At 41.6% G+C, this 16,166-nt stretch overlaps 1 protein-coding gene across 4 annotated transcripts in view; it reads right to left on the bottom strand.

Annotated features, from left to right (window-relative positions):
* Nucleotides 1–13,238, bottom strand: part of ASB9 (ankyrin repeat and SOCS box containing 9) — a 34,534-nt gene extending 21,296 nt beyond the window's left edge. Inside the window, exons 1-4 of one of the 4 annotated variants that reach the window (XM_070502067.1) lie at nucleotides 13,099–13,238; nucleotides 12,322–12,379; nucleotides 9,742–9,981; nucleotides 1,600–1,679 (exon numbers count right to left, since the gene is read on the bottom strand). In XM_070502067.1, coding sequence (XP_070358168.1) covers nucleotides 1,600–1,679; nucleotides 9,742–9,835 — 174 coding nt within the window. In that variant the 5' untranslated portion in view covers nucleotides 9,836–9,981; nucleotides 12,322–12,379; nucleotides 13,099–13,238. Of the gene's footprint in view, nucleotides 1–1,599; nucleotides 1,680–9,741; nucleotides 10,118–12,321; nucleotides 12,463–13,098 lie in introns of those variants that run through there. The other 3 variants (XM_070502068.1, XM_014857671.3, XM_044764444.2) reach the window with 3 other exon arrangements.
* Between the last annotated feature and the right edge of the window lie 2,928 nt (nucleotides 13,239–16,166).

A 16,166-nucleotide genomic window follows, 5' to 3' on the forward strand; every position in this document is an offset into this window, starting at 1 on the left:
GTGGCTTAGGGAAGTCTGAAATTTTTCTTTAGAAATTGTTTTCTTATAGGAAGATTTCTTAGTCTAGATAGATCCATGGAATTGGAATTTTTTTAAAAAACACTTTCATTTTCACTATCCACCACCTGAAATGTATCATGTCCTTCAATTATGTTGTAAACAACAAACCACAGTAGTAATAGCAGTATATAGGACTATCATGGAGAGGAATCACAGATATTTTTTATTGCATTAAAATGGTAGCAGATATCTAAAATATCTCAAAGTATATGTTCATCCTACTCAGAAATCATGGTAGTCATTAGAATCACCACTAAATATTCTTATTTAATGCATGAATAAAGAAGTCCATATATTACTATGTCACACATTTGTGTTTTAATATTTTGATAGGTTTCCTCTATTTTGTGTTTTATGCATTTAAAACATTGGTCTGAGAAGGGGTCCACAGACTTTGCCAGATTGCCAAAGGGCTCCATGGTACAGAAAGGGCCAAGAGCTCCTAACTTAAAAGATCTATAGTCTTTTCAGAGAACAGAATATTTTGGACAAAAACTTTATTAGAATTTTGAATGGTGATTTAAACTGCTTTCTCAAAAGTGCCTTTGCTTAAGTTCCCAATAATTTCAAACTGGCAAAACTCAAATTAATGTGTACTTGAAATTATACCTGAGGAGCAGAGCAACTAATATCAAGCTGGGCAGAGCCACTATCAACTAGAGATTCAAAAGAACTGAAAACGTCTTTGAAATTATAAGATTACATGTTAAAAAAGACATTTTCAAGCATTTATTTTACATCAGCGGTTTTCAGCCTCAGCACTACTGACATTTTGGGATGGATAATTTTTTAATATGGAGAGCTGTCCTGTGTAATGTAGGATGTTTAGTAACATCCTTGCTCTCTATCTACTAGATGCCAGTATCGCCACCACCTACCCACCCCCACTCCTGCTCCCAGTTGTGACAACCAAAAATGTCTCCAGACATTGTCAAACATCCCCTAAGGGGTAAAACTGCCCAAATTGAAAACCATTGTTTTACATGATAATTTTTAAGAACATAGTCTATTGAATAAAATGAAGGCAACTTGAATGTACTAATTTGCTCATTATTCACTCCAGAGATATTTATTGTAGTACCTACTATGTGCATAGAATTATACTAACCTCTAGTGTTATGCCAGCTTCCAAATAAAGGAATGGTTACATAGGATGAGATTCACCCCATTTTGCTGAAGAAGAAATTTATATCTTAATATTAGACTATGTTTTTTTTTACAGTGTAATGAGCAATTGGATATGCTTAATATTTATCTTTTATTTTTACTTTTTTTTTTTTTGGTGACAAAGATTGGCCCAGACCTAACATCTGTTGCCAATCTTCCTCTTTTTGCTCAGGAAGATTAGCCCTGAGCTAAGACCTGTGCCCATCCTTCCTCTATTTTGTATATGGGATGCTGCCACAGTGTGGCTTGATGAGCAGTGCACAGGTCCATGCCCGGGGTCCGGGACCGTGAACTCCGGGCCACTGAAGTGGAGCGTGTGAACTTAACCACTACACCACTGGTCCGGCCTCTTTTTTTCCAAAAAGCTACTACCTGGCTGATGAGGTTCCTCAGAGAGAGCAGACGTCCGTGAATCGCAGCTTCATGCACAGGAGACCAATCAGACACAACATCTGTATGGAAAGGGAGAAATGGGTTACAGCCTACTAATGCACTTTAGACCCGGAAACTCATCCCTGCCCGTCAATAAGAGCCTAATGGGTCTTACTGCACAGAGACATTGGAGTCAATCAACCAAAACTCCCAACAAGACTTCGGCACTTCTCCTCTCTATTGAGGTTTCTTGTACACAGATTATTTGAAATGTCTAGATAGCTAAAGAAAGAACTACAGTCAACGTCCAAACTGAGGACAAAAGAGGAGGACTGGAATGACAAAGTACTGTACTTCTGCTTCCACACTGGTTTCAAAGGCAAACAGTCTATTTAGTTAAGTGAGAGCTTCACTAATCACCAGCATTAGTGTGTTAAGCTGTGGTTGCCAATCTACTTGCCTGCATGAAATACAAACTTTGGCATCTCAGCAAACAGTGCCGTATACTAATAGTAGTAATCCCGTAATTACATACACCATTAGGTCTGGAATAAAATCTAAACAGAACCATATCTATTTATGGGTTACCTCTTGTCCCAATATCAAGCACAAATCAGAATCCAGTCTGACCTTGCAACAGGGACATTATTTACCTCCAATGGCAGCATGCCAATGTGGTTAAGAGAAAGCTCTGAATTCAGACCCACTTGGCTTCTTCTGAACTGTGGGTCCCTGCACAGGCTCTGAGCTTCAGTTTCCTTCTCTGTAAAGCAAGGACAGCAATATACTTCCCCATGGCTCAATACTATTAGCTACTATTATTATCCTGTCCTAACACTAAGCAGAGAGTCTTGATTCCACCCCGTAATTACTGCTATTTAAAGTAGCAAATTTATTCTACAACCATATGGAAAGAATACACATTCTTAGAAAGGAGGCCTGTAAACCCTATCCCAAAACATTAAATGTTTTTCTCTCTCTTTCCAATTGAGTGTGGATGTAACCTGAATGAGGCATAGACCTGAATTTTTCTCATCTCAAGCTGCGTTTGATTTCCAGAACAAACAAAGGCAGGAAGTCAGAGTGTGAGGAGGCTCGTCTGAGCTTGCTTCAGCTCCACCTATGCCTGCCTGAGTAAACACGCCACATACAAACAAGGCAGAATGGTCTGATACCAGTCACGCCTTGTAAAGGGACTGGTATCTCCTAAGAGCTGAGAAGACCTGGAGAACCAGGGTGGTTACTAATGACTTGCAAACCGAAAGGCCAGAAAGGAGGAGGCTGGAAACCTTTGTACTTAACACATGCTGGCTGAGGTCTGCCTGCTACCTGGAGCTATCAATGCCCTGGAAAATCTCTCCCAGTGAGCAAATTACCATCCTTCCAGATGGAATCATGAAGCATTTAATAGGTAAAAGGAAGTTGAATGAGCCTGCCTACACACTGCCCATCCAATGCTTTCCTTACACACTGCCCATCCAATGCTTTCCTTCTGGGGTCACTAAGGTGCTTGAGGCACATTAAGCAAAATGGCTTTTCCTACCTCCAAAACCTTAAGCTCAGTAGGAACCTAGCATCCTCATAGCATTCTCTGAGGTTGCTAATTCTCTCAGGAAAAATATTGCTGCTTCTAGGGCTTGGAGCCTACAATCCAGACTGTAGATATAGAAAGATTTCTCTCCCAATTAGAATTAAAAGGACGACTAATTCTATCCTGTTGCTGCTAATGCAAGATACCATCCACACAAAATCTTGAGTGAGAAGAAAGAGCCAAAAATTGAGAAAGGTTTTAAAAATCAGTTTTAAATAGATTTGCAAATGTACCCTAATGGATCACCATGTGTGTGAATGATTAATCCATTTTTCCTTCCAAGTGCTCAGCTGCTAAAAAATATAGCTGCCTTTCTTAAAGCTACCTCAGATAATTCGAGTTGACAGCCTAAACAGTCCAGGCAGGTAATTGGTGTCCTAAATTGTAACTCTGTTCAGATTTCATAAAAACAATACAATTATATTCTCAAGTATAGACAAAAATGGGCTTTACTTTATATTCATTCATCATGGAACCGTCACTCCTTCTATTTAGGATAAATAAAGAATTATGTACTTCTCAAAGAGGAAAAAAATGCTACCTGAGGTTTGGTACCCCTGCTTTAGAATGTATTTACAGTGCAGAGACTGCCTGTGTCTTTGAGAAACACAGGGTGTTGTCCTGGTACATAGGTATTGGGCGCTGACAATCTTTATCTGTCTTTCTAACAGCTTTATTGAGTTATAATTCACATACTATACAATTCACTCATTTAAAGTGTACAAGTCAATGGTTTTATTTTTTTTAGGATTGGTACCTGAGCTAACAACTGTTGCCAATCTTTTTTTTTTCTGCTTTTTCTCCACAAATCCCCTCAGTACATATTTGTATATTCTAGTTGTGGGTCCTTCTAGTCGTAGCGTGGGATGCCACCTCAGCATGGCCTAATGAGCAGTGCCATGTCCGCGCCCAGAATCCGAACCAGAGAAACCCTGGGCTGCGGAAGCAGAGTGCACAAACAACCACTCGGCCATGGGGCCGGCCTCCAAGTCAATGGTTTTCAGTAAATTCAAAGAGTTGTGCGACCATCACCACAATCAATTTTAGAACATTTTCATCATCCCAAAAAGAAACCCCTTGTCCATTAGCAGCCACTCCCCATTTCCACTTCCCCCTGTCCCTGGCAACCATTGATCTACTTTATGTTTCTATGGATTTGCCTATTCTGGACATTTCATATAAATGGAATCATACGATATGTGGTCCTTTGTGACTGGTTTCTTTCACTGAGCATCATGTTTGAAGGTTCATCCACCTTATAGTATGTATCAGTATTTCATCCCTTTTTATAGCCAAATAATATCCAACGTATAGATAGACTGCATTTTATTTATTCATTCATCGGTTGATGGACATTTGTGTTGTTAGCACTTCTTGGTTAATATTAATAATGCTGCTACAAACATCCACGTACAAATTTTTGAGAGGATGTATGTTTTCAATTCTCTTGGATGTACACCTAGGAGTGGCATTGCTGTATGATATGGGAACCCAATGTTCAGCCTTTTGTGGAACTGCCAGACTAGTTTCCAAAGCAGCTGTACTACTTTATATTCCCATCAGCAGTGCATGATGCTTCCCTTTTTCATTTAAAGTCATTTCAGACTAGGATTTGGCAAGCCTATCAAAGTGCCCCTACTCCTGCTTAGAAGAAAAACTTGGGTTCTTGTAAAGCCAAAATTCATCTCAAATTGATACAAGGACTTTAGCCTCAGCATGCCTCTGAACAATTGAGTGATTATGTAAAAACTTAAAATTGTGACAACAGGTAGGTTCATATTTTTCTAGCACTGATAGCATGGAGATATATACACACACACAGTTTAGCAAACACCATAATTTGCAACATGGATTAGTTCACACGCACTCTTTAGCTCTTGAAAACACTGAAGAGAGAGCTGAAAAGTGCACCTCGAGTGATCCCTCCTGGGAGGATCAGGGAGATGTTTCTCCAGGGTTTTCCAGAGCCCACACTCCAAGCAGGCAATAAGCTACAGGCTCAACACATGTGCAATTAAACCCAGAAACAGCTTTGCCTGCCTTCCTGCTAACTAGAGAGAGCCGAATAAGCAGGAAACGGGACCTATTCCTTCCATAACATGGAAATGCTCACAGTAGAAGACTGTGGATGAAGGGGAGACTCAAGGTCACAATCTCCTTTTCCAGTGACCCCAAAAAGTCTTTGAAACTCAAGGGCCATTATCTGTATACAACACATCATCCAAGCCCTTGGTATACATTAAGGATTCTTCCCCAACATTTGTTCAGCCAGGCTCTATTGGTTTTACTGCCAAAAAATACATCCCAAATGGAGTCACCAGCAATGCCACAGATACAGTAGTGTAGCTCATGGTTAAAATGGGGCAGGGAGCTCTTCTAATGAAACTGCTCCACAAGTTCTCCAATTAGTGCCATTAAACTTACCTTTCTTTTAAATTGAGTCTCTGTGAAACGCTGCAGTACATTAGGAAGGCTGCCATTTCATTTTTATTGCAATTTCTGGAATGATTTTTAAAATTTCCATTATTTCAGAAGATATTTTAAATGCACTAATTGGTCCATTCTGAAAAGAGCTATTAACGAAGCTCTGAGAGCCTCCAGTGAATGCTGAGCAGTAGCATAGATCTATCCATCCTGGAAAACATTTTGCAAGGTCAAGGGAGGGAAAAGGAGAGGTCGAGTCGCTCTGAGAGGGCAGGAGCACTTGTCTTCAGTCTTTGGGACATGATAGGGTAGGTTCAGTGGTGCGCACCAACACTGAAGAGGATCTGGGTGCTGTGTTTACAACTATAGTGGATCTTGGTTGAATTGCAGGACAAACAAAAAAAAGGAGGAAGAGAAACAGAGGCTTGCAGTCAGAAACAGGGAAATAGAAAGGCTCACTGAGGCAACTCTTGGGCAAGTCGGTCCTGTCCACTGCAATCTGTTCTCTAGTTCCATCAGCCAGCCTCTTCTCTCTCTGTCTCTCTCTGTCTTGGGCTGCCTTCTCCATAGGGACCTCACACCATCCCCATTCCATCTGATCAGACAGGTATCCCCCAGAAAATTCAGCCCTGCCAAAGCGCCCCAATATCTAAAAATCCACCATAAGAGAATGAAATTATTTCCTTTCCACACCTGTTCTTGCCTGTCTTCTGTTTAAACGTGAATATTCTCTACAGGGTGCGCTTAATTTTGTGATGAAGGATATCTCTCTACAGGTGTGAATCCGCAGGCAAAAACCTGAAGGATAGACACTAAAAATGCGAATGGTGGTTACCTGCTCAGTAAGATTGTGGGTGGTTTAGTTTATCCTTCAATGTATTTCCCACGGTTTCTATAAGTAGATTTGAATTCGTTTCCTAGGGGCGCCATAACAAAGTACACAAACTGGGTGGCTTAAAACAACAGAAACTCACTGTCTCATCGTTCTGAAGGCCACAAGTCTGAAACGAAGGTGTTGGGGCCGCACTCTCTCCAAAGGCTCTGGGGAAGAATCCTTCCTTGCCTCTTCCAGCTTCTGGTGGTGGCATCGATTTTGCTGTTTCTTGGCTTATTACATGCATCACTCCAATCTCTGCCTCTGCCATCACATGGCATTCTCCCTGTCTCCTCTCCTCGTCTTACAAGGACACCAGTCATTGGATTAGGGCCCACCCTGATCGCATCGTAACTAATTACATCTGCAACGATCCTCTTTCCAAGCAAGGTCACATTCTGAGGTATTGGGGGTTAGGGCTTCAACATATCTTTTGGGGGAACACAACTCAACCCATAACAAGGTATTTTCAGAAAAAAAAGACATTGTTTTCCTGCTCCTGGGGCAGAGGAGTCAGGCATTAAACAAATCTTTATAAAGAGTTGGCTGCCATCTTCATGTCCTTTCCTCTCTTTCTCCAGAGAAGGAGAGAGAGAAAAGCCTGCAAGTGGAGGGGGGGCAGCCATGTTCCCCAAGACGAGCCATACCTGGGCCCTATTTTCCCTCTGTCCTGGTCCTGGGCCAGGGCATACGCTTCACCTGAGCTAAGTTTCTCCGCATGGTCATTTGGAGACAGCATTCTGAGTGTTTCACATTCCGCACTTCACCAAGGTCAAGACTTCAAGAGCATAAACAAATGCAATCCAGCTACAATCGAGGTTCTGCCCAAGGAGCAGGACTGATGCCAAGCAGGGAGAGAAAGACGCCGCTTGGGTAGGGAGAGGGAGAAAATCTGGGAGGACTTTGTGGGGGCAGTGGTTCGGCTGGGTGCAGAACGTGAGTAGGAGTTCACCAGTCAGAAGAGGAGAAGGAGGAGGTAGGAGAGCAGAGTCCTGGCATCTACCTTTGCAACTTCCACTTCTTTGAAAACTTCTCTCCCCTGAGTCCCTGTGGAATTACAGCATTCAAGTCTCTTCCTGCTTCTCTGTCCAACTCACTGGTCCTATGGCCTCGACTGGAGGCCTGTCCCAGGGCTCCATCCTCGGCTCTTAGCTCTCGGCCATCAGACAGTTTCTCGTTTCCCAGGATTTCAGCACAGCCCCTCTGCAGAACATTCTACGGTCTCTGATTCCTGTCCTGTAGTCATTCCCCAGCCTCAGTCCCATGTCCTCATGCTGTGCATTTGGCATTGGCACTTTTATGATCAAAATAGAAGTCTTTGTCCTCCCTTCCTCACTCTGCTCCCAAGCCAGCTCCCTTCCCAACTACTCTCTTTCCTAGCCCTCTTATCTGACGTTAATTTAGGATGGAAAACTTTACAATTTTGGCTGCCTTCTCTCCACTAGCCCCAACATTTAATCAAGCAACATGGCCTGAGTTCTCTTTCCTTTGAAATTCTCACTCATATTTCCCCTTTCTCTGTCATTTCCAAGTTCAATCCAAATATAAGCTTCATGCTTGGGATTAGTGCAGTGGCTCTCAAAGTGTGGTCCCCAACCAGCACCATCAGCATCACCTGGGAGCTTGTTGTAAATTCAGATTCCCAGGCCTCACCCCAACCTACTACTGCATCAGAGACTCTGGAGGTGGGGCCCAACTATTTGCATTTTAACAAGCCCTCCAGGTGATGCTAATGCATATACAAGTTTGAGAATCAATGGATTAGTGTGAGAATTTCCCGTGATCCCACCACAATCCATCCTGACTATGGCTACCAGATTAATTTACTTACAGTATTCATTATTGCCAGGTCTCTGCTCCAGAGCCATCAATGGCTCCCAATTCCTTGCCTTATGAAGGCTAAACTCCACCTAGCTTTTGAAGCTTCATTATCAGGTTCCATCTCTCCAAACTCGTTCTCACTAGACCTCCTAAGACACTCCACATTCTAGCCGTGACAGTGTGTTCAGTTTCTAAGCACCATACCTTTGAGTATATATATGCCTGCTCACCACGCCCCACACACACCCATTCTGCCCCAACCAGGGCTGGATTAGGACCTTTAGAAACTCTCAACAGTGAAAAGTGGCTGGCACAATTTTCTCACGTGGAAATAAAAATAAACATAATACTTATCTGTACAGTAATCATGAGGGAGTCAACCAAATTACTGATTCTTCCCCATATTGATTGGTTTTCAGCTTCAAAAATGTATTTATCAAATTAATTTTTAAAGGTGATTTTTGGTGCCACCCACTCTGCTTTCTACTGCTCCAAGTTTGTGCTCAATAGGTCTGATCAATCCAGTCCTGCCTTTGTGGATCCATATCCCACTCACTGTTGAGTGCCCTGCTCATTTCATCAGCAAAATCGGAGAAACGAAAGAATGAGCAGTCTTGTGTGCTCAATTAGTCAGAGGGAAGGCATTTTGTATTTTAATTTCTTCTGTTTTTTTACCCTTTCAGCACCTGTACAGTAGGAAATTAATAAGTCTAGCTGACTGCAGGGTCCCTGCTTATTGACCCTTTGATTGACAAGTGGTACAGGCAGCCTACCTGGGTGCTAAATATAATAATCTCTCCTCTAGTGCCTATACCCATTTTTCAGAATCCTTTCAGTTAGCAGGCACCTGCTGAATACTCACAGGAAATGACAGTTGCCCAGAGGCATGAGACTCTCTACATTAGCAAAGGCACCACCTGACAGGTGAGACTCATACTGGTAAGACACGTCCCCAAAGTTTAAAAAAAAAAAAAAGACTCCTTTTAAACTGAATCAATCAGCGCTCAATGTTTGAACATCATTTATTAACCCAGCCCCACCTAAATGCCAAATACGTAAGACCTTTTGATGAATGTTTTAGCAGTAAAAACATTCCTATTTATAAGTAACCCTTAAACCTCCAATGTAATATAAGTGATACATTTGATCCACAAAGAATAATTCTTTGGAGCTGAAAGCTGAAGTTTTTACTGGAGAATAACCAGCAATAATTGACTTTGTATGGTCTATAGGACTCTGCAGATAGAGGTGTACACACTTTTGAACAACCGTGTAAAGGAAATATACCAGTAGGCCGTGGACATCTGTCCAGTAACTGCCCCATGGACACACCTCATGAAGCCACTGAAATTGCCCAGCCCTCTTCTCTCTTCTCTCCTAAGCACATTAACCAACCTCCCCAGCACTCTGACGCCACATCCCCTTGACTCACCCCCCATCAATGGGTTTGAAAGGAGCCTGGTGTCAGGAGGGTCTCCTGGCCTCAGGGGCTTGCTGCCATTCCTGCCCCGTGGTTCGACATCCATGGTGCTCTCCTGGGCTGGGCAAGCTCCACGCTCCACTTCAGTTGCTCAGAAAAGTCCAAATTCCATGCTCTCCCCGCTCTTGGGAAATTCCAGGGCTGTGGCTGGCTGAGCTGCACCGTCCTGGTCAGACGGTGGAGAACAGCCGTCTGCAGCAGAGAACAGAACAGCCAGGGTAATCTGAGTACTACCTGTGGTCAGACAGACAAGCACACACACAGACAGGCGCGCACACACGCACACACACACACACGCATGCTCCACCTAGCTGGCTGGAGGCTGGCCAAAGCCCCACAACAGCCCTCCAGCCCCAAGTCTGCACAGTTGCTGATGTCACGTCCTTTCCAAAACTGAGACCAATCAGTGTGGAAGCCTTGAGGTTTATCAGGAAGGAAACTCACAGTTTGTAACTTTTGGAGAGCAAAGGGAACAGGGTAGGAGTGAAGGAAACAGCTCCCCTGCTGCAGTGTTGTTCACCCTGCTGGGATCCGTTTGTTATTTGGGGCTTCTTGTTGTTGAGACAAGCCCCAGAACCCAAGAGCTGAGAAAGCTGGTTTTGCAGAAGCCCTGCTGAATTGCTTGCACAGCAACATGCACAGCATGCCCTGGCTATCTGCACATGTGGTTTCAATTTTTCTGGGAGTTTCTTATGGGAAAATGTGTCTATATGTTAGAAAAATGAACCTTTGGAAAGAAGTTCTATTTTCTTCCAACTGCAGGGATTTCATTAAATGTCCTACTTCACCCCTCCTCCACACATTATATTTTAACTTCCAAATAATTAATGGTTGCTAATGGAAAAATGGATTGCTGGGTGGCATGGGGGCGTGGAAGAGACCTGCTGTCTTTCTCCTAATTGTTAATTATATAAAGTTTTACTTTGTGAAGTTTTCGCCTTGGGTTTTGTACATGTGTCCTTCAGATAAACCTAGTTTCCCCACAGCCCTGGGTGCTAGTTCAGGCTGATGGCCACCCCCAGACTTCTGCTGGTCCTCTCTTACAGGGGGGAAGGGGAGTTTTCTTCCCCATTCCAGGGGGCTCTCAGTTAGTCTCAAGCATAGTCTGGCTGTGAAATGATTGTAGATCTTTTTTTTTTTAGGAAGATTAGCCCTGAGCTAACATCTGCCACCAATCCTTCCCTTTTTGCTGAGGAAGACTGGCCCTGAGCTAACTTCTGTGCCCATCTTCCTCTATTTTGTATGTGGATGTGGGATGCTGCCACAGCGTGGCTTGATGAGCAGTATGTAGGTCCACACCCAGGATCCAAACCCACGAATCCCAGGCCCCCAAAGCAGAGGGTGCAAACTTAACCACTATGCCACTGGGCCAGCCCCTGTTCTATGCTTTTTACACTTACTTTGTCTTGGCAATCTTTCCATTTCAGCATCTATAGCTACGCCCCTTTCTTTATACACTACTGCATAGCATTATATAGTGTGCTAAAAGGATTTCATCATTCCCCCTAATGATGGAGGCAGAATGTTATCATTTCTTCTATTACTACAAAAATACTGCAGTCCGTATTTTTGTACATATGGCTTTGTGCAAATATGCAAAGATTTCTGGAGAAGAGATTCCTAAGTGTGGAAATGCTGGGTCAAATGTGTGCTCATACACATGGGATAATCTCTGTAGAACTAAAAACATACAGAGGTGAGTACAAGTCAAACTGGAGAATTCAAATGAGATCAGTGCATTGTATCAATGACGCTTTCCTGGTTGTGATACTGTACTACAGTTTTGCAAAAAGTGATCATTGGGGGAAACTGGCAAAGTTACAGGAGACGTCCCTGTATTATTTCTTACAACTGCACATGAATGTACAACTATCTCAATACAAATTTCACCTTGAAAAAGAGGCTCTTCACTTAAAATTGAGATAAACACTGCCAAATTGCCCTCTAGCTCTATTTGCAGACTTAACCGAGAAGGCCGTAAATATATACATCGTCCACCACTCCATCAGGACAGATTTGAAGAATGATAAAACTCATATTCGGCAGAGAGGGAGAAATTTCCTCTCAACCTAGACTGGATGACAAGGAGTTCAACAGAGGGACGCAGTGGGGAAGCTGGATACCGTCGCCATTCTTTCTGAGTAAAATCTTCATAGTACAGCTTCTTTATTTATTTTTAGTTAAATTCCAAGAAGATAAGGTTTCGCCCTATTCAAATTTAGGTTTATTGTCCAAAATGACAATGACGAAGATGTCCAGGTTGTTGCCTTAGTACCTGGGAGGGATTTAATCAGCTTTTAATCTTCTCATTATATTTATAATGTGGATCAACACTTGTGAATAGGAGGATGGGAACTGATATTTTTGGACTGTTTAACAACATTCTAGTCAGGAATTAGAAAACCATTACGAGAGGAGTTCGTGTGTTTTAAAGGATCTGTATGAGGATAAAGTTGAATTACGTGTGTATGAGCTGTGATTATACGGAAATAGGCTGGCTTACAACGAGCCACAGGAGAAAAACAATCTTACCAACTTCTAGTCAGTCCTCTGTGTGTCTGCACGTTCAGGAAACTTGGCCCAGGTTAGGCTAGAAAAAAGAATTATGGCTTGCAGCAGCAGTAATGCCATGATCATCCCTTATCAGGTGCAGTCTCAACACCAGCCAGCGCCTCTGCCCCGCCCCTCACCTGGATGTCCCTGGCTGACATCACTCATGAGTTATGAGACTCTCCTCCTAAGGTCTTGGGGGGCCTTGAAAGCCACCTCCAATCAATCAAAGTTGGCTCAGGAGCTGAAGCTTCTTGTCATTCCAGCTGGCAATTTTTCTAGCACAAAACCTTTAAAACCTAAAAGGTACACATCTCCTCTGATAATTTGGGATGATCTGCTTTTTCTGCAAAATTCCTATCTGTTTCGGTTGTCCGTGCATAACTGGCTCTGCATGCTAAGCTATCTGATGTTGCTACTTTAGAAAGCAGTCATTCATTCCTACTCCATCTAACGGTACAATAAGATTCAAACAAGCATGTGTTTTTAAAAATCTGGCATAATCTAGTATTCTTGAAGAAACAGACAGGCAAATCAAAATTGAGAGAGAGTCTACATAACAACGGGGCTGGACTCTTCAAAAATGCCAATTGTGTGAAAGACAAAAGTGCGGGGGAGGCTTTCTAGGTTAAAGGAGAATAAAGAGACTTGATAACTAAATACGATGCTTGACCCTTGATTGGATCCTGATTGGGGGGAGGGGGACAAGACATAAAAGACATCAATGCCACAATCGTGGAAACTTAAATATGGACTTACATGGGATAATCATAGTGCATCAATGTCAAACTTCCTGCGTGTTATCCTGCACCACAGTTAGGAAGATACGAACCTCTGCGTTCTTAGGAGATGCATGCTGAAGTGCTTAGCACAGAGCCATATGGGAGCATGACCCAAAGGCAGTAACGAACATCCCTATGTAAACAGTTTGCACCAAATAGAAAAAGTTAATGCAAGTTCAACAGTCAAAACACATGAGTATTTATCAAGCTCACGTTGTCCGATCCATTTGCAAGCCATTGTCATTCCTCATAAACCCAACAGCCACATGTCCCAGAACCACAGGCTGTGGAAACACTGTTCTCCTTGCACAATTATGCAGTGTCATAAAACAAACAAACAACAGCCTGTCTTTATTAAAATTTTTGAGATTTTGGTCATCGTGGGCTTTTTTCCTTAACATTGAATTTTTTAATATTGCACTAAAATATTTATCTGGATGACTGAGTTTTTCTTTGCCCCCTTAAATTTTTTGCCTCACTCACCTCATCCTATCCTAGCCCTGGTGAAGAATCGTGATGTCCACAGTTTACTCACAAATGGTTCATTTTTTTAAATATTTATATATGTATTAATTATACATGGGCTTACATATATACATATATATTATATAGGCCTGTGTACATATGTATACACATATACATAGCAAATGTGGCATGCATAGCGTATGTAGCACACATAAGCAAATGTGGCAAAATGCTAACAGTTGGTGAATTGAGGTAATGGACACGCAAATATTCATTGTATTATTCTTGCAATTTTTCTATAAGTGGGAAAATTTTCAAGATATAACAATGGTGAAGGAAGAAAAATTAATAAATGAAAATTAAAACCTGGTATACACCTTTTATGGGTTAAACTCATGTTAAAATAGGAAGCTGCTCTTCTGAGTATGACCCGGTATTCATCCTAGTACAGATTCTGCTAAGGGAAGGAGATGATATATTCCATATGCAAATGTCCATGCAGGAGCAGCCCCTGGCGATGATTTGCAATGGGAGAAAATGTGAGGTCCTCCAGTGCAGAAAGCACCCTCCCCTGACGAGCTGTGGTTATTCAACGGTTCATCCCTCACCATGACAGCTTCAGGCAATGTCTCTGAAGCGTCAGCTCTTCTCTTTGTGTTAAGTGAATAAAATCTTTTCAGCAATGAGCATTGTTACTGAAAAAAGAATCATCTGTAAACCTCAGGTTTGTCTGACATGGCAATACTAGACTTATCAGGGAGAAGAATTACTTTGGGAGAAACAATTCCTTAATAAAATATGAACAAAAAACTTAGAGATGTTGAATGACATACCCAACCTTTTAAATAATTTAAGGGATTTTGAAAGAGTTGAGGCTTAAACCTTCAAGTGACACAGGAAAGCTTTTTTTTTAAATAATGGGTCAAGGCAGATGACAGATGCAGTCAGACAAATGATGGATAGACAAATAGGTGATAGACAGACAGACAGACACATAGTATATAAATAGGTAGATTAGATGTCTCTATATATAGACAGATGGTATATGGATAGGTAATATTGGGTACTTGTTTGGTTATGAAAATGTTTCCCTTAAAATGATTCATTGTACGGGCTGGCCCAGTGGCATAGTAGTTAAGTTCATGCGCTCCACTTCGGTGGCCCAGGGTTTGCAGGTTTGGATCCCAGGCACGGACCTATACACCACTCATCAAGCCATGTTGTGGTGGTGTCCCACATATAAAATAGAAGAAGATTGGCACAGACATTAGTTCAGTGACAATCTTCCTCAAGCAAAAAGAGGAAGATTGGCAACAGATGTTAGCTCAGGGCCAATCCTCCTCACCAAAAAAAAAGAAAAAAAGATTCATTGTATACATATTTTTTAAATTTTTTAAACTATTATTTTAAATAGTTTTCTTTTTTTTTTTAAGTTGACTTTTTTTTGGTAGGGAAAGATTTGCCCTAAGCTAACATCTGTTGCCAAGCTTCCTCTTTTTTTTTTCCTCCCCAAAGCCCCAGTACATGGTTGTATATCCTAACTGTAAGTTGTTCTAGTTCTTCTAAGTGAGCCACTGCCACATCATGGTGACTGAGAGAGGGGTGGTGTGGTTCCATGCCTGGGAAGCAAACCCAGGCCGCCAAAGCAGTGAGAGCACCAAACCTAACCACTAGGCCATCAAGGCTGGCTCTAAATAATTTTCTTAATCAGTAAATATCACTTCTGAAAATCTTCTAAAAATACTTCAAAAATTTTAAAATGTACAAAAAATGAAGTTCACACTAGTGTTATTTATAATAGCAAGAAATCAGAAATTAAGTATCCAACAATACAGAAATAGCTAAGGAATACAATACAACCATTTTAAAAGGATAGTTTCAAAGGGTTTGAAACAGAAAATTATTACAGTATAGTTTGTGGGAAAAGCAGGAATCAAAAATACTTTTATAATAGCATTGCTACATTAAATCAGGCAAAGAAACAAACAAAATAAACATGATGTACTGAAAATACACTGAAAAGAGTCACTAAAACCTTAACAGTAAAAATGAATAAATATTAGATACATGCATGAGCAGTTCTTTTAAAATTCAGGCATCTTGCCAGGAACCTTGCCTAATCACCTCATCTAAAACAGTAGCTCTCATTAGCACTCTTTACCCTAATCTGCTTTATTTTTCTTCTTATCACTTCCTGACATGATGATATGTATGTATGTGTTGCTTATTTCCCATTGCCTCCACTAACACATAAACTTTTCAAGGGCAAGGACCTCATCTATCTTTTTTACGGCCTCAAACAGTGTGTGGCACTTAATAGATGCTGAGTAAAAATGTGTTGAATGAGTTCATTGGGAAGTTATCCTAGAGCACTTCAAATATGATTGAAATTGTAAAAAATTACACCATTTTGGGGATGAAATATCCCACATCCTGTGAAAAATGAAATAATCTATATTAGTGCTAAGAACCCCCAAAAGCAAGCAATATAATGTCACATAAACCAGATGATTCCTCTGATGGTCTGATTCTAGCTTGATGGAATGTAGGGCTCGAAGGGAATTTAAAGTCTACGTCGTA

Source organism: Equus asinus, chromosome X (genome assembly GCF_041296235.1).
Source record: "Equus asinus isolate D_3611 breed Donkey chromosome X, EquAss-T2T_v2, whole genome shotgun sequence".
Classification (NCBI taxonomy): Eukaryota; Metazoa; Chordata; class Mammalia; order Perissodactyla; family Equidae; genus Equus; species Equus asinus.